General features: G+C 41.6%; 1 protein-coding gene across 4 annotated transcripts in view; it reads left to right on the top strand.

Annotated features, from left to right (window-relative positions):
• Positions 1–641: 641 nt before the first annotated feature.
• The window catches only part of CHPT1 (choline phosphotransferase 1), a 26,592-nt gene continuing 9,472 nt past the window's right edge, over positions 642–17,761 (top strand). For 2 of the 4 annotated variants that reach the window (XR_005084542.2, XR_005084543.2), the window contains exons 1-4: positions 647–1,088; positions 13,765–13,912; positions 16,127–16,268; positions 16,992–17,076. Coding sequence is in view for 2 of the 4 variants with exons in the window: in XM_037160175.2 (XP_037016070.2) it covers positions 816–1,088; positions 13,765–13,912; positions 16,127–16,268; positions 16,992–17,076 (648 nt within the window). In the remaining 2 variants the exon portion in view is untranslated. Of the gene's footprint in view, positions 1,089–13,764; positions 13,913–16,126; positions 16,269–16,991; positions 17,077–17,761 lie in introns of all 4 variants that reach the window. The other 2 variants (XM_037160175.2, XM_037160173.2) reach the window with 2 other exon arrangements.

The raw sequence follows: 17,761 nt of genomic DNA, 5'->3' as shown, positions 1-17,761 counted from the left end.
GTGTTTAGATTTCAAGCATTCAGTCCCTTTGTTAGACAGTGTTTCCAAGTCCTGATTTTTAGTTCCAACACCTTGGTCTCTGACCCCCGAACCCCCAGAAAGGGTTCTCCAAAATGAATACACAGGAAGGGCCCCTATCTTGGGGGTTTGCAGGAAGAATTGTGATTGTGTGTTTATCAAACAGGACCTTTCTACACACAGACAGATGGGGCCATCATACTGGTGGCCCGAGACCCCCAGCTCTGCAGGAAGCTTCATGGTCCTGCAGTGTAGCTGGCCAAAGGCCAGAGCACACGCACACTGGGAGAAGAGTTGTACACTGACCCCAAGTTAGGAACCAGCCAGCTTCCTAACTGGCCAGCCAGCAACCTCCCTCAGGAGAACGTTAGCAGCGGTCGCGGAAGAAGAACTGGGCCTTAGAGACATGTGCATCAAGCCAGTGGGGAGGTCAGGGTCCTTGACACGCCAGTGATTAAGTAAGTTACTGTTGGCGGGCCCTAATGGTGACCTGGTGGCCTGTGTGAGCCCGGACAACCCTCCGAGACACCGCGCGGGGATCTCTCGCACGCCTCTGGCTCCCCGCCCCCAGCCCCCGAGATCCCGCCTCCCCCTGCGGCCCGGAGGCCCCGGGGGCGGGGGCTCCGGGCGTCAGGCCCGGGGCGGCGGGGCCTGACTTGGACCTCAGCGGGCCTGACGGGTTCCCCCCTGCGGCGACCGCGGCGCAGCCCGGGCCCGCGAGCCCCTCCCTCCGCCTCTCCCCGCCGGGCGCCCGGCGCAGGCTGCGCTCGCTCGCAGCCCAGGGCCCGCAGGCGGCCATGGCGGCGGGCGCCGGGGCCAGGCCAGCGCCGCGCTGGCTGAAGGTGCTGGCGGAGCCGCTGAGCGTGGCGCAGCTGCGGCGCCTGGAGGAACATCACTACAGCGCCGCGGGCGTCTCGGTGCTCGAGCCGCCGCTGCAGCTCTACTGGACCTGGCTGCTCCAGTGGATCCCGCTCTGGGTCGCCCCCAACTCCATCACCCTCCTGGGCCTCGCCATCAACTTGCTCACTACGCTCGTGCTCATCTCCTACTGCCCCACGGCCACGGAGGAGGTAGGGCGCGCCCCGCCCCCGCCTCGGCGGCGGAAGAACTCCAACTGCTGTCCGCAGGAGTCCCGCGTCCCCCGCTGGGCACCACCCCAGCTGCTGCGTGGCCCCTCAGCTGGAGGCTCCGGGGGAGTGGGGAGGCCCCCGCGTGGCTGACCTCTTGGGGCGGTGGAGGGGCGGACACCGTCTCTACCCCCGCGCCGCGTCCGCCCCGAGCCAAACCCGGGACGCCTGGAGGCTAGGCTGTCGCGCAGCTACCCCAGTCCCGTGTCCACCCTGAGCCATCCCTCCCGGTCGCCCACAGCGGCGGAGGGGCTGTCAAGGTCATTGCAAGCTGGGGGCCTGTTGCTTCGCCTCAGTCTCATTCGAAGCCAAGTTGCAGGATGGATGAGCAGAGGGCTACTTTACATACACTGGGGACTGAACACCCCTGTCATGGTCCTGGCTGGCAGCAGGGTTTGTGGTCAAGTTAGGCAAGCCCCAGATGCCCTTTGGACACTCAGAATCGTCCGTTTCCCAAGGTTGTGCTAGTGATCCTGACATTACCGGTAGCACTTACCACTGATCAAAGAAGTTTATTTTTTTAACAGGTAAAACCTTCCTTTTTTTTTATTTCATGAAACAGAAACTAAAGTTTTAGGAAGGTGATAATCGTTATCATCACGACTCAGGATCATAAAAGCCAACAGATTTTATTAGCAATGAGTCTTTGACCTATGTCCCAGATAAGAAGAGTAAATAATATGGACTTTGGACAACTGTTTACCAGAAGCACCCCTTGAGCTGAATGTGGAGGGTTTGGGAGGCAGACGGGTCTCTTTGTATCTGTAGCTTTTTAGAGCGCAAGGATGAATGTTACATTGCACATTCTGTGACATTGCTTTCTGATCTTTGCCCTCCAAACAGTGAACTCCCTTTATTCTCATATTTGAGTGTAGTAGGACCTTTGGGGAACTAATGCGATTTGCGGTTGGATAACAAGAATCCAGTGGAAATATCTCATGCTCTCCATATATGCAGCCCTTTTTAAAAATAATGGAGCCTAATTTTAAACAGATCTTGCTAGCCGATGGTTATGTTTATTATAGATGATTTCTTGGCAGACATTGCTATTGTTACTCATTTCCATATTGTTTCAAAAGAGTAAGTTGCTTTGGTTTTGGCTGGCAAGAGCTCTGGATTGGAATTGGAAGACTCAGGTTCTGATAGAGCTGCACCACAGGGGGAATGGCTGGTCTGTTTTCCCAGGTGTAAGATAGAAAATCTAACCTGCCAAACCAATTTCACAGGGCTGCAGTGAGGGTCAAATGATTTATCCCATGCAGATTCATGTAAAAAGTTATAACTTGCTCAGTAAATTAAAAATGTTACTGATATTAAAAATGTCCTGAAAATAAATGACAAAATTTAGGTTTTTTTTTGGGGGGGGTCTAGATTTGGCTAACAGTATTTGGATATTTTTGATACTTGCCATTTAGAGTGTGGGCTTTCCAGAGCTTTCCAGTATTATTAATTTATTATTAATTTAAGAACCATTTGTTGAGCACTTACTAAGAGCAGAGCATACAAACAACTCGAAGAAATTCTGTTTATTGATGTAATGGGGGTGGGTTGCAAAGGAAGAGGTCAAATTATGGTTAATTTTTAGGCTCAGCCTCATTTTGAAAAGGGGGACATGATTCAAAAAACAATCAGAATGAGCCAAAAACAAGGGAGGGGTTAACAAGTAATGGTTAAAATAATAAGATGAAACCAAGAAGTGTTTCTAAAACATATGTCATTAGATCCTGCACATGCCTTTAAGTGGCTGAAGCAGTGAGGACATACACCATTACAGGATCCACATTGATAATTCCAGCAACAGCGTGAAAGGAACATGCTGTTTTCCTTTCAGGTCGCAGGGCTGGTAAATGACAGGACCAGACAAGATTCAGATCTAAGTCGGTTTGACACCAAAGTGTATATATTTTTTTACATATACTACCACCTTCTTGTCTGGAGTTCCTGACTTTTTCTATATGACGTGTAGGAAAATAACTTGTATCATATACAGTACTTATCAGGTATGCAAAGTGCTTTTATATCCACTATTGCATTTGTGTCTTACATCAACTCAAGGAGGCTGGTTAGTGTCTTTCTTCCTGTCATAGCCTTTCCACCATTTTAGTATTTTTTCTGTCCATTCATTTTGAGGTAACAGTAGTACTGTATATTTTTATTAGGAGGAAATTGAATCCCAGAGGGTTAAGTGACTTTAAGCTGGCTTGGAACTTGTTTTTTTGATGCTTAGACTTAAGAATTCCTCCTTCTTTTTCAGACTTGATAGATTGCATCCATAAAAGGTCAGAAAAAATACATAAACTTTTAGGGTGGGGCTTGTCTGGGAACTATAGGATATATATCCTACCCACAGAGGGTTACATGTATATAATGCAAACTACATATCTATAATAATATTTTATCTATTTTTAAACTACTGTGTTAATTTCTAGGACATGATTGGGGATGAAGGGAAATTAATAGAAAAAAGTTAAGAAGTAATTTATATTGAGATCCTACAACAGTGCTCAGAATTGCATTTCACATCACATTTTTAAGGAACTTTCCACTCCAGCCAAATAGAACTGCTTAGGATTTCTTTCCTTGCCCCTCTCTTTTCTCCTTTTTCTCCCTTCTTCCTGTCCCACTTCTATCTTTTCTTGTCTTATTTTAAAAGATTATTTATTTTTAGAGAGAAGGGACGGGAAGGAGAAAAAGGGAGAGAAACATCAATGTGTGGTTGTCTCTCACATGCCCCCTACTGGGGACCTGGCTGCAACCCAGGCATATACCTGGGACTGGGAATCGAACCAGCTACCCTTTGGTTTGCAACCCTCACTCAATCCACAGAACTACACCAGTGAGGTGCCATTTCCCTCTTTCAATGTGCTGTTCTAACACTACCTCCTGATGAAGTATTTCTTCCTTCTCCATAGTGAAATCAACCACTTAATGCTCTAAACTCCAACAATAACAATAATAACTAAGGCTTACCAAGTATTGACTCTGAACCTGGCATTATTTTAAGTTGCGTTTTTTGTCTATTATCTCATTTAATCCTCTCAAGGACTTGATGAAAAGGCACTATTATTATCCCCATTTCATAGATGAGGAAACTGAAGAAAAAATTAACCTCTTCCATGGTATACAGCTTTAAATGGAGACCAGGACCAGAATTTCAAACCAGAAAGCCATGCTTTTACTTTGGGACTTCGTAGTCCACCTGTGCAACTTCTCCATTTCGGTTATGTGTGTCTCTACTGATCATGGCCACCTGCCAGATGTTAACTTCAGACAGCTCTTGCTCATTTGGACATTCTGTGCAGTGCAATGCCTTGTATAAAGCAGAGGCTTAGTAAATATTTGCTGAGTTATCGACTCATGAATGAAATGACAAAATGTAATTGGGAGATCATGTTGTTCCACCCTGACCCAGTTTTAGTAGGTTTTAGATTAAATACTTATCCATTCTTTGGCCTGGGTAATTTCAACAAGAGTAAGCAAGAGTTGGAGTGAACAGAGAAAACAAGAACTGAATTGCCTCCTCCTTTCCTTGATGAAACCTTCCTGTTTGAATGCTGTTCTGCCCTTGGCCTCCATTCCTTAGCTGCCTGATCCTCAAGCAGAATCAGAGTCCTATGGTGTGAAGGACCTTAGGGCTTATTGACTTTAATTCCTACATTTGCATATGACAAAACTCAGTGATTTGAATTTGGAATCTAGTTCTTTAAGCTCCAGCCTAGGAGCGTATTATCTACCACAAAATTCTCACACACATGTTTTTGACTGGTATAAACTGTGGGTCTGTTTTTTTAAGTTTACTTGAGTAACTGATTTTACTCTGTCTTTTTGGTCTGTGTATATAAATCCATGTCATTTCTCCATTAAGAGTGTGTTTATAGCATACAGGTGCCTAGTACAGGGCTAGGTCCAAGGCCATTGAGTAATTTCTCTTCTTTATGACAAAAAGTTGAAACAAAAAGCCAAGTATATCTGAGCAACTCAGAAAGGCCTTAAGAAATACTTTATTCCCTGTCTTAATAATTCAGGTTATAGTTGCCTGTGCACTATAGTTACTTCTTGGGGGAGTAATAAGAAAAAGCAATAAGCTATATATTCCTACTCAATTTTTTTTACAGGTTTAATGTCTTTGAAATCTAGTACATTTTGTTTTTATCACCGACTTTCCTCTATTTTTTCCTAACCAGCTCAGTAACTTAACAAGCATCAGTTATTAAGGCAGGACTCTTACAAAGGATTGGCCTCTCTAAAACAAAACGTGAACTCCAAACTTCTATGAGCAGGGCAGGGACTTGAGTGAGGCAAGGAGGCACTCAGGCCTGAGAATTTAAGGAGGCAGGTGCACGACCCTGAGGATATGAATGCCTCCTTAAACTCTGCAGCCAAAGTGCAGTACCCTAGTCCCAGCCTTCTGTGGAAGGAGCTTTGCTGTGAGGTTTTCCCCTTTGATCCCTGTAGCTTTTCTAGACATGATTCCCAAGGACTAAACTTTTTTTCCTTTAGAATTCTGGTTCAGGTTTGGATAAAACATGGCATTGTAGTGTATAGAAAGAGCTTTAAATTCCACTCCTGGTATATTCGACCTGGGCATAAGGCTCTGGCCACGTGAGGTTTGTGATGTTAAAAAACAGATGTCAGAGCACCCAGTACAGCTGACACTGATGATCGATCTGGCCCGGGGAGTTCTCTTCATACCCGTTTTCCTTCCTTCCTTCCTGTTCCTCTTAGCACAACAGAGCCTGATATTTTCAACAAGAACTCTAGTGAGTACTAGAAACAGTGTTTGGTTTTTTTTTAAAGGACTATTCACTCAAAATCTAACAAGCCTACCTTTCAAAGTACAGATTTCTAATGTCATGAGAAAGCCCCGTAAGCCCTGAAGTGGTTAAACTGCCTTTGTGGGCAGGTTTCCTTCCCCAACCTTGTAACCTGCCTCATTATTTCCTGAAAATGGGTGTGCTCTTCTCAAATGCTGGTCCCTCACCAGAGCTGAGGCCAAAGGTCCGGGTTGGAGCCATGCAGTCCCTAGGGCCCTTCCTGAATGGCATGAGAACAGCCTTAGCCTTGCTGACACCAAGGCCTCTGGAGCCCTGCAGGCGTCCGGGTGGGAGCCTCCCTCTGTAAACAAGGAAGCTCTTCGTCCTGCACAGGTGAGTGAACGTCTGAACCGCATCACAGGTGCGCAGTATAGGTTACATCACTGTCGGATTCACAGTCTTTAGAAACTCTGTGAATTTGCTCTTTAAAAAATCACTAGAATGACTCCACTGAGTACATAGTCCTCCTTCTAACACCACACCAACATTACCTTATTTTTTAAACATATGCAAGGTCTGTCTTAACAATGTTCTATCTTTCTACCTGTTATAAATGCAGTTTCTTTTTTTACGGAGAGAGAGTAGTCAGTTGATGTTTGGATCATTGAAATGTCCCCTTACCAGCTGACCCAATAGTTACTCGTTATATATCTTTTGCTTATGTGTCAAGTCATACCCAAGATTATGTATAGTCAAGAGGTCTTTTTAAAATGTAAATATTTATATAAATGGGCACTGTATAGTTTCAGTATTTCCTAAGTTTTAATTTGGGGAGATTTTTTGCTTTTGTGTATTACCTATATTAATTTTTTCCGGTTTTTATTTTTATTTTTTACATTTTTAAAAAATATATTTTATTGATTATGCTATTACAGTTGTTCTATTTCCCCCTTCATTCCCCTCCACCCTGCACACCCCCTCCCCCACCATTCCCCCCTTTAATTTATGACCACGTGTCTCAAGTTCTTTAGATTCTATATTTCCCCTACTATTCTTGCCCTCCCCCCTATCTATCTTCTACCTACCATCTATGCTACTTATTTTCTGTACCTTTTCCCCCCTTCTTCTTCTCCCACTCCCCTGTTGCTAATCCTCCATGTGATCTTCATTTCTGTGGTTCTGCTCCTGATCTAGCTGTCCTCTTAGTTTACTTTTGTTTTAGGTGTGGTTGTTAATAACTTTGAGTTTGCTGTCCTTTCACTGTTCATATTTTTTATCTTCTTTTTCTTAGATAAGTCCCTTTAATATTTCATATAATAAAGGCTTGGTGATGATGAACTCCTTGAATTTGATCTTATCTGAGAAGCACTTGATCTGCCCTTCCATTCTAAATGAAAGCTTTGCTGGATAGAGCAATCTTGGTTGTAGGTCTTTGGATTTCATGACTTGGAATACTTCTTTCTAGCCCCTTCTTGCTTGTAAGGTTTCTTTTGAGAAATCAGTTGACAGTCTGATGGGAACTCCTTTGTAGGTGACCGTCCCCTTATGTTTTGCTGCTTCTAGGATTCTCTCCTTCATTTTAATCTTGGCTAATATAATGATGATGTGCCTTGGTGTGTTCCTTCTTGGGTCCAACTTCTTTGGGACTCTGTGCTTCCTGGATTTCCTGGAATTCTATTTCCTTTGCCAGATTGGGGAAGTTCTCCTTAATTATTTGTTCAAATAAATTTTCCACTTGTTGCTGTTGCTCTTCCCCTTCTGGTACCCCTATAATTCAGATGTTGGAACGTTTAAAGATGTCCTGGAGGTTCCTAAGCCTCTCCTCATTTTTTTGAATTCTTGTTTCTTCATCCTTTTTTGTTTGGTCATTTTCTTCTCCCTTCTGATCCACTCCCTTGATTTGAGTCTCAGTTCCCTTTCCATTACTATTGGTTTTTTTTTTTTGCATTTTCATTCATTTCAATTCATTTAGCCTTCATATGTTCCTCTAATTTGTGACTAAAATCAACCAGTTCTGTGAGTGTCCTGATCACCAGTGTTTTGAACTTTGCTTCTGAAAGTTTGGCTATTTCTTCATCACTTAGATTTATCAGCTCTGGGGCTCTGAGTTGTTCTTGAGCCATAATGGTTTGCTCTGTTCGCACCTGTTAGGTATGAGGAGCAGAGCCTTAGGTGTTCACCAGGGCGGGGCTGCCCAGGTCGCTGGTTTGTGACGCTGTATGTGGGGGTGGAGTCAGAGATGAACAATGGCGGCTCCCTCTGCCCCTTCCTGCCCCTGGGGCCTGCACGGTCTGTCTCACCTCTTGCTCCTTCACCAGTTTATCTGTGCGCAAATGTGTGACTGAGATCAGTCCTCAGTGGGTCCACCGCCTTGCTCCTTCAGTGGGTCCGCCTGCTTCTCTACACCTGGGATCTGCCCACGGCTACTGGCGCACCTGGGTCGGGCGCCCAGGTAGGTTCGGTGGATCTTTCCCTACCTCGCTCTGCTGCTGGCTCTCCCCCTCTTACTGGTTTGGCTGAAGGGTTCGTTGTTGTCAGACGTCAGTATAGTTCAATTTTCTGTGGTTTAGCTGCGTTTTTGTTGCTAAAACTTTGTTGTTTTTAAACTTGGTTGTGTGAGAAGGCACAGTGCTTCCACTTACGCCTCCATCTGGGCGGAAGTCTGGAAAATAATATATTATTATTTTTTTACTATTTTCCTTTAATCAACTTTAAGCCTAGTCTTCTTTTTTAAAGACTCAGACTTATTTTAAACCTTTTAATGGCTATATTAAATCTTTCCAAAATATATTGGTTGGCCAAAAAGTCTGTATGGTTTTTTCTGTAAAGTAAAAGACATATTTTTCATTTTCACCAATAACTTCATTGATTTAGATATTTTGAGTATGTTGGCTGTCTCCCATGTGGTGTAACATTGATTGTTCTCAATTAATGTCTCTGTTTGATGGCTCTCAACTTCAACTGGTCTACCTGACCTTGGAGTATCGTCCAGAGAGAAATCTCTAGCACGAAGCTTTAAAAACCATTTTTGACACGTTTGATCAGTCACAGCACCTTCTCCATACACAGTACAATTTTTTTGTATTTCAGTTGCCTTTCTACCTTTCTTGAAATAATAATGTATAATATGCCAAAATATTGCTTATTTTCTTTCATCTTCAATATTGAAATGGCTATGCAAAAATTCGCCAATTTTGTTTTTTTTAAATGCACATTGATATGGCAGCTGGCACAACACAATCTAACAAAATTGTTTTGAATTAAGTGAAACACAAGCACTACTTGAGCCATTTTATAGAAAAAAACAAATGCAGTTTTTGGCCAACCCAATATTAGAATAAATATTAAAATGAAAAGTTTATCTATGAAGCACCTAAAATTATATATAGTATCAATAATAAAGTTACAGTAGTTAAAATTTACTGAGCTCCTTCCATATGCCACGTACTTTTTTCTAAGCCCTTTACATGTAATAATTTATATAATTTTCACAATGAGATATGAACAGCGATTATTCCCATTTTTCATAAAGGAAGATTGAGGTTCAGAGAGGTTAAGTAACTCAACCAATTCACTCAGCTTGCAATGGCAAAGCAGGGATCTGGGTGCAGGAATGAGTCCAGAGTCCACATTCCTAACCATTCTGCAGGAAGAACCTGGGGCAAGCATGTCTTCCCTTTGGAAACTATTTTACCCGATAGGTTACCAAGTAGGAAATACTTAGGAAATACAGTAGGAAATATTTAGATCATCAGTTGATTTTAATTATCTAGTTATTTAGCTCTTATGGTTTGTACAGCAGATTTGAAAAACAGCATGCCCTTGAGAGGATTATACTCTAAAACTAATAGGGGCCTAGGAAACTATCTAGTCTAGCATTTGTATTTACAAGAGACCCAAAAATGTGATCCAGAAAATTCAGTTTTTTTAGGGTCCAAAAAACTCTAAGTGAAGTTTGTCCAGTGAGCAGAGACGTGCTCACTAATTACCTTCTAACTCTGCTTCTTCCTTTTCCTGATGCAAGTGCTCATTCACGCACATGTGGGGGGTCTGGAACAAATGACACCCCTTTTTATTACACAATCCTTTATTGCAAAATCATAAGCATGTAATTCTGTAACATAGCAATATCACACTCATGCACATCATATGACATTTTAGGTAAAATGTTTGAATTAAACCTATAAATTATTGCACCCATATTATTACCCTATGAACCACACTCAAGCAGGCCTTACTTCTGCTGGACCTCGTATAAAAAGAGGCATGATACCCAGCATGATTAACTGATCGATGTATGAGTATTCTTTCTGATTCAGAGATATTTTTAACAGGAACAGTTGCCATATGGTCTGATTCAGACCTCTGATTTAATTCCATAATGAATAATGCCATCCTATAATTCAAGTAACTAGAAAAAAGTAAAATTTCCCAAATACTTTTATACCGCTGTTTTTCAGTAGTGTAGCTGAAAAGTCATTTAAATGTATAAGTTTGAGTTTTTTTAATGACTGTTAGGATTGAGCCTTAAAATTATCTTGTTTTTTAGAGTAAACGTAATCTTTCATGAAATCAGGTAAGATGCATCATTAGTGAAATTATTTCTTAAACTGTGACATGATTAAATACCATGTAGTCATTTTAAAAAATGATATAGATTTGTATGTTTAATTTGGAGAGATTTCTAATATATTATTAAATTCTCATCTTAAAGAATACATTAGATATGAAAATTATATAATCTAAAAGTTTAAATATTAGGAATCTAATATTACCTGAAGTTCTACTTTTTGTAATATTTTCTTTTATTGAAGTATTCTGATATATTGCTCATGACTTTATGATTTATAATCCAAGCCCAATTTTATAATACTTCACATCTGAAAGTCTTGAAAATAAGTTCACACAAAAACTGGAATTGAGTTGGGGTATCTCTGTCCACCCGGCTGCCTCCTGGGTGTTCCTTCTGTAATTATACCCTTAAAAATTTGTTTTAATCTTTAAAAAATATATTTATTTTAGAGAAAGGGGAAGAGAGGGAGAAAGAGAGGGAGAGAAACATCAGTTGCTTGCCTCCCCCATGCACTGCCCCAACCTGGGATGGAACCTGCCACCTCGAGGCATGTGCCCTAATGGAACAAGCGACCTTTTGCTTTGTGGCCAACACCCAAGCAACTGAGCCACAGTGGTAATTACACCCTTTGAAGGAGACCCCTCGAGGAAGGGTCCTGCTGGGCCTGACCAAGTGGATCTCCAACTGGAGGCCATTTTTGCAGAGATAAGAAGGTAGAAAAGAATTTGAAAACTTGCAAACTATTTAATGTCTTCCAGGGGAGAATGGAGGTAATGACCGCAGAGAAAAGAGAGGTGAAGTTAGGCTCTAAGGCCTTGGCAAGCCCATTACAGGAATAAACTGGGTACAGGCGGATCAAGTGGTCCTTTCTGTTTTGTTTTTTTCTGAAAACAACAGCAATTTATTCTTTCTTGGTTCTGGAGGCCAGACGTCTAAAACAATGGTGTCAGCAAGGCTTCACTCCTTCTGGAGGCTCCAGAGAAGAATCCACTCCTCATCTCTTCTGTTGGTTGTTGGTTATTGGTCGCCTTTCTAGGTTGCATCCGTTTCTTATGGCTCACTGCACTTGAAATCATCTTGTGTGAGCAGGACAGTGCCGCTCAGCAGCTGTGGAGGAATAGGTAGTCAGTGCCTAGTCCAGGTGAGAAGCTCCAGGCTGTACCGCTGGCAGCACAGCAGATCTCATACCATATTGTAGGGCAGGCGAAAAGACCTGGGCTGGTTCCTGGGCCCATCCGGCTGCTTGGTTTAATGTGACTTTATCACATTAAAAAGTTTCACTTTTATCTTTAATAAAAAGAACATGGTAACTGCCCTGGCTCTATGCATTGCCTTGATATTTTGTGAAATAACACATGTTTTACAATGCCCTTTGTTGTTTAAGAAATGCTACTACCATTCCAATCGTGTCTCTCCTAATTACCTCTGGGTCTTCTCTCTCTGACTCATGAGTAAGCCTTCCTCTTGCAGGCCTCTGCCTCGGCTTACGCATGGATCTCTTCTCTCTCGTCCCTGTTTAAGTTACTCCTTCTTCTCTTTTCCTATTTAAACTCTAAATGTAACCCCTCTGGTAGCCTAGGGAAGTAGTTGTAAACTACTGGTTTTCAGTAATTTGTGAGGTATCTTGGTGGGTTTTTAAAAAGTATTCTGCTTGGGATTTATTGAGCTTCTTGGATATATAAGCTTATAGATTTCAGCAAATTTGGAAATTTCTCAGCCATTATTTTTTCTTCTATTTTTCATGTTCAACTCTCTCTCTACTCTCCTTCTGAGAATCCAGTTATGTGTACGTTTGATTGTCTATGCCCACCCAGTTCAGTTACTCTTAGTCTTTTTTCTTTCTGTGTATAAGTTTGAATAGTTTCCATCAGTAGTTTGAAAGTTCACTGAGCTCTAAAATGCTATGAATTTTTCCAGTATATTTTACATTTCAAATATTATATTATTCATTTCTAGAGGTTTCACCTAAGTCTTTCAGATTTTCTACCTTTTTGAACATATGAAGCATATTTATAATAATATTTAATGTCTTCATCTGCTAATGCCATTATTTTTATCATTCCTGGGTCTGCTTGTATTGATTGAGTTTACTCCTAGTTTTAGATCATATTCTCCTGATTGTTTTAATGACTACTAATTTTTTATTGGATGCCAAACATTGTAAATTTTATTTTGGAGAGTACTTTATAGGTTTTAAATTATTATTCCTCTAAGTCGTTGTACTTTGTGTTGGCTACAGGTAAAGTACCTGGAATGTGTCAGATCCTTTTGAGGCTAGGTTTTAAGTCTGTCCAGACTGTTGAGAAAAGCTTTAGTCTAGTGCTAATTTATCCCCACTACTAAGGCAAGACACTTCTGAGAACTCGATCCAGTGCCCTAGGTGTTATGGGGTCTTTCTACTGTGCACAGTGGGAACATGAATGATTCCCATCTCCTGTGGGCTTCAAGAATTGTGAGGCCGTGTGCTTTCCAGTGGGTCTTTCCTTGGCACTGGTTAGTACTTTTGTCTCATTCAGGCACAGGTTAGTCGTCAGCCAAAGGTACCCTGATAGATCTCCACAACTTGGGACCCTCTCTCTGAGCTCCTTCCTCATTCCCATGTTCTGCTCCACAAATTGTAACTGTCTAGACCTTCTGGAACTGTGCTACTCTCTCCTCAACACAGCAACACCACCGTGTTATTTTGGAGTTCCCCATTCTGTACTATGGCCTAGAAACTGCCTCTAGCCAATAAGCTGGAGTCAGAAGGCTCACCTCATTTATTTCCCTTCTGCAGTAATCATGGTCCTGCCTTGCCTGTAATATATGAAAACTGTTGTTTCATTTTATATTATTACTTTCCAAGTTTTATAACTTGGGAGGGTAAATCTAGTTCCCTGATACTCTCCATCAAGAATGGAAGCAGGGCTATGTAATTTGTCTTTGTTTTTTAGAGCAAAGACTTGCAAATAATTCCAAATCTAGTGCCATATGTGAATAGTGTTGTTATATTAAAACATTAAAAGAGCTGTGGACTAAGAACCAAAATTAGGTCCTAATCCTGGTTTGGTCATTTACCTTTGTGCTTCTCACAATATGGACTTCTGAGACCCTTTACCCAGATAACTTAGAGCAATTTATTTGATTTCCCAGTTGAATTTTAATCTGTAGAAGGAAAATTATGAATCTTCTTGGCAACACATGGAGGCGATATAAAGTATGAACACGAGAAAATGTGTCCGTTGGCTTAGGTAGCATATTTCACTTATTATTACTTAACATAACAGTCTTTATTATTTCCATGTACTTTTAGGCACCATACTGGACATACCTACTGTGCGCACTCGGACTCTTTGTCTACCAGTCACTGGATGCTATCGATGGGAAACAAGCTAGAAGAACAAATTCTTGTTCCCCTTTGGGAGAACTTTTTGACCATGGTTGTGACTCTCTTTCCACAGGTAAATTGACTATAGTTGTGGGGGTTTTTTAATTAAATTTTATTGATTATGCTATTACCATTGTCCTGGTTTTTTCCCCTTTGCCCCCCTCCACCCAGTACTCCCCACTCTCTCAGGCAACCCCCATACCATTGTTCATGTCCATGGGTCATGTGTATCAGTTCTTTGGCTGCTCCATTTCCTACACTGTACTTCACATCCCCATGGCTATTCTGTAAGTACATGTTTGTAGTTCTTAATCCTTTCACCTCTTCACCCGTTCTCCCTATACCCTCGCCCCTCTGGCAACCGTGTGATACAAATGTTAGACCTCTTGCAGTTGTCCCAGAGGCTGCTTGTACTACCCTCATTTTTTTTGGATTTTTTTCTTCTCGTTCTGATTGTTTTTTTTTTCTTCCTTATGTTCCAAATAATTGATTTGATTCTCAGCTTCATTCACTCTACTGTTGTTTCCCTGTAAGTTGTTCTTTATTTCAATTAGTGTGTCCTTCGTTTCTGACTGGATCTTTTTTACAACATAAAGTTGCTGAGGTCCCCACTAAGTTCCTTGGGCATCCTTATAACTAGTGTTTTAAACTCTGCATCTGATAGATTGCTTATCTCCATATCATTTAGCTCTTTTTCTAGAGTTTTGATCTGTTCTTTAATTTGGGCCATGTTCTGTGTCTTCTCATTTTGACAACCTCCCTGTGTTTGTTTCTGTGTATTAGATAGAGCTTCTTTGACTCTGTGTCTTTGTGGTGTGGCCTAATGTAGGTGTCCTGTAGGGTCCAATGGCAGAGCCTCTCCTATCCCCCAAGCTGGGTACTCAAGGTACACCCTTCATGTAGGCTGGGTACATCTTCCTCTGGTAGTTGAGCCTTGGTTGCTGCTGATAGATCAATGGGAGGGGTTTACCCAGGTCAGTCAGCTGCAAGGATTAGCTGTGATGACTGACCACCAACCTCCACCCCCCCCCACCCTGGTGGAGGATCATCTATGCAAGGACAGGGCAGTGGTGCTCCAACATGGTCGGTAGCTGTCCACTGGGTGGACTGGCCCTGGGGTTTCCCAGGTGGTGCAGGCCAAGATCAGCCCCTGCCTTCATTTTTCCTGGGGCCACCCTGCTGAAGCTGTAAGGCAATCTGAGATGGCTGCTGCTTGTGCTGGGCTTGGAGATTCCCAGGTAAAGCCAAACCGTGACTCTAATCTGGCTGCTTCTAGTGCTGGGCCTGGGGCTCACTGAGGCCAGCTGTTGTTTGAGAGGAAATTGTCAGTATGAGCCAAGACCAGTCATTTAATGGAAAAGCATCTTGGGTGTGCCCATAAGTTGGGTGGGGTGGAGTCTCTGGGGATCTTCAAGGTGGTGTTAGGTTGAGGGAGTCTCAGATATGGCACCAGCTTGCTGGCTCTGTGGCTTTGTGACTCTGTGGGGGGAAGGTTTAGACAAGGGACAATGGCCTCTGCTTACCCTGATGCCAGACACTTCAGTTTCTCCCAGTATGCCACTGGTGCCTTTCAAGCTGTTACGCCAGTGCTGGAGCTCAGAGGGAGTGAGTCTAAGTCCCCGTGCGGGTTCTTGAAGAAGAACTCCTTGGGGCTCCAGCTGTTTCTTCCAGCAACTCAATCCTCACTAGTTTTTTGCAGGCAGAAGTTGTGGGGACCTATCATCCTAGCACTGGAACGCTGGGCTTGGGTCCTGGTGTTGGGCTGGGACTCCTCGATCCCAAGATATCCTTCCTGAATTTTTATCTACCATGTGTGGGTGTGGAACCAGCATGTTCCACATCTGCACCCCTCCTACCGGTCTGGATAAGTGTGGGTTTTTTTTTTTTTTAATTCCATAGCTGTCAGACCTCCATTCACCTTAATTTCTATGGTTCTAAGTGATAGTTGTTCTTTATTTTAGTGGTAATTTGATGTGGTTGTGTGAAGAAGTGAGCCATGTCTGCCTGTGCTGCCATCTTGACTGGAAGTCCCCTGTTTTTTTAAATAATGGCTTTAACATTAAATGAACTGTTTGAGCTGTTAGAGTGATCACTTTTTTTTAAATAGGTGAAAATTGCTCCTGGGAGCAGTGTTACACATGTATTTTTAAAGTGTATTCAAGAATTTGTTTTGCTTAGCGTACCTTATAATGCCAAGAGTCTTAAAACTCCATATTGCTGAATAGTACATGGCAATTTTTTCATTAATTTCTAAAGCTCAATGGTTTTTAAACCTTGTTTCTTTCAGTATTTATGGCAGTTGGAGCTTCAATTGCTGTTCGCTTAGGAACTCATCCTGACTGGTTGTTCTTCTGCTCTTTTATTGGAATGTTCTTATTTTATTGTGCTCATTGGCAGACTTATGTTTCGGGTGTGTTGAGGTTTGGAAAGTAAGTATGTATTTTAGTTGAACATTTAAAAATATAACTGAATTTATTTTCATAATCTATTATAGTTCATTTATATATAATAATGGTAACAAAGCTTCACTCAAGAATTAAAATGATCTTTTAATTAATTGAGCATCCATAAATGCTATGCCTTCATTTAAGTCTTTTAGGTAATCTGCATTTATAAATAATAACTTTATTTTTTTCTCCCCTTCTCCAACTTACCCAAACTTATATTAGATAGAAGATAGAGAAAAGTAAGGGACTTGAATAATATAGGCAAAGGACATGCAGTACTTAAGTAAACAACATTTGACTTTTATAGCAAAATAATGAGATATGGAATCTAAAGGTCCTTTTGGTCAAAACTTCATGTGTCCAAAAAGGGGGCCCTGGTTACAGCAGTCACCAACAACAGGTAATCGTGAAACTCTGGCTGTGGTGGACAGTTGGTGAGATGATATAAAGGCATCTTGTAAATGTTAGAGCTAAACACTCAGTGATATATACACACACTGATGTTTACCTGTATGTGAGCACATACAGGTTTTTCTTACTTAACAGTGTAGTCAGCTGATAATTTAGTGATTGAACTAAAGGTAAAAATAAGCTAAGCCTATAGAGATTTTTACATCCTTGACATTTGATATACAGTTAATTAGCCTTCACATTCAGAAATGTTATTGATAAACATATTTTCAATTCTTTGTCCTTCCTCTTTAGAGTTGATGTAACTGAAATTCAGGTAGCTTTAATGATCGTCTTTGTGTTGTCTACATTTGGAGGAGCAACAATGTGGGACTATACGGTAAAACGTTAAATTTGTTTAAGAACTCTTTATTCTTTTTTAAATCTACTTTATTGATTATTCTATTACAGTTGTCCAATTTTTTTCCTCCCTTTTATTCCCCTCCTCCCTGCAACCCCCTCTCCTACCAGCACCACCCCTTGGCCCCCACTTAGTTCATGTTCATGGGTCATACATATAAGTTCTTTGGCTGCTCCATTTCCTGTACTATTCTTAACCTTTCCCTGTCTATTTTCTATCTACCATTTGTGCTGCTTATTCCCTGTACCTTTTCCCCCATTCTCCCCTCTCCCCCCTCCCTGCTGATAACCCTCCACGTGATCTCCATTTCAGTGATTCTGTTCCTGTTGTAGTTGTTTGCTTAGTTTGTTTTTTGCTTTCTTTTTAGGTGCAATTGTTGATATTTGTGAGTTTTTGTCATTTTACTGTTCATAGTTTTGATCATCTTCTTTTTCTTATATAAGTCCCTTTAACATTTCATAATAAGGGAAAATGCATTGTTAATTTTCTTCAGAAATCCTTAGCATTATATTTAATGTTCATTCCATTTTTTAACCCTTTTCCTTTGTTTTATAGCTTTATTATCCTATATACCTAATGGCATTTTCCCCTGTGCATGAATATATTACCATATAGAAAACAACCCCATTTCCCTGATACACAAAATTAAATACACTAGTTGAAG

Source organism: Artibeus jamaicensis, unplaced genomic scaffold (genome assembly GCF_021234435.1).
Source record: "Artibeus jamaicensis isolate MK-2021 breed Jamaican fruit bat unplaced genomic scaffold, CSHL_Jam_final contig_233, whole genome shotgun sequence".
Taxonomy (NCBI): Eukaryota; Metazoa; Chordata; class Mammalia; order Chiroptera; family Phyllostomidae; genus Artibeus; species Artibeus jamaicensis.
Note: the sequence above shows the minus strand (reverse complement) of the source record. Positions and strands in the feature narration are given on the sequence as shown.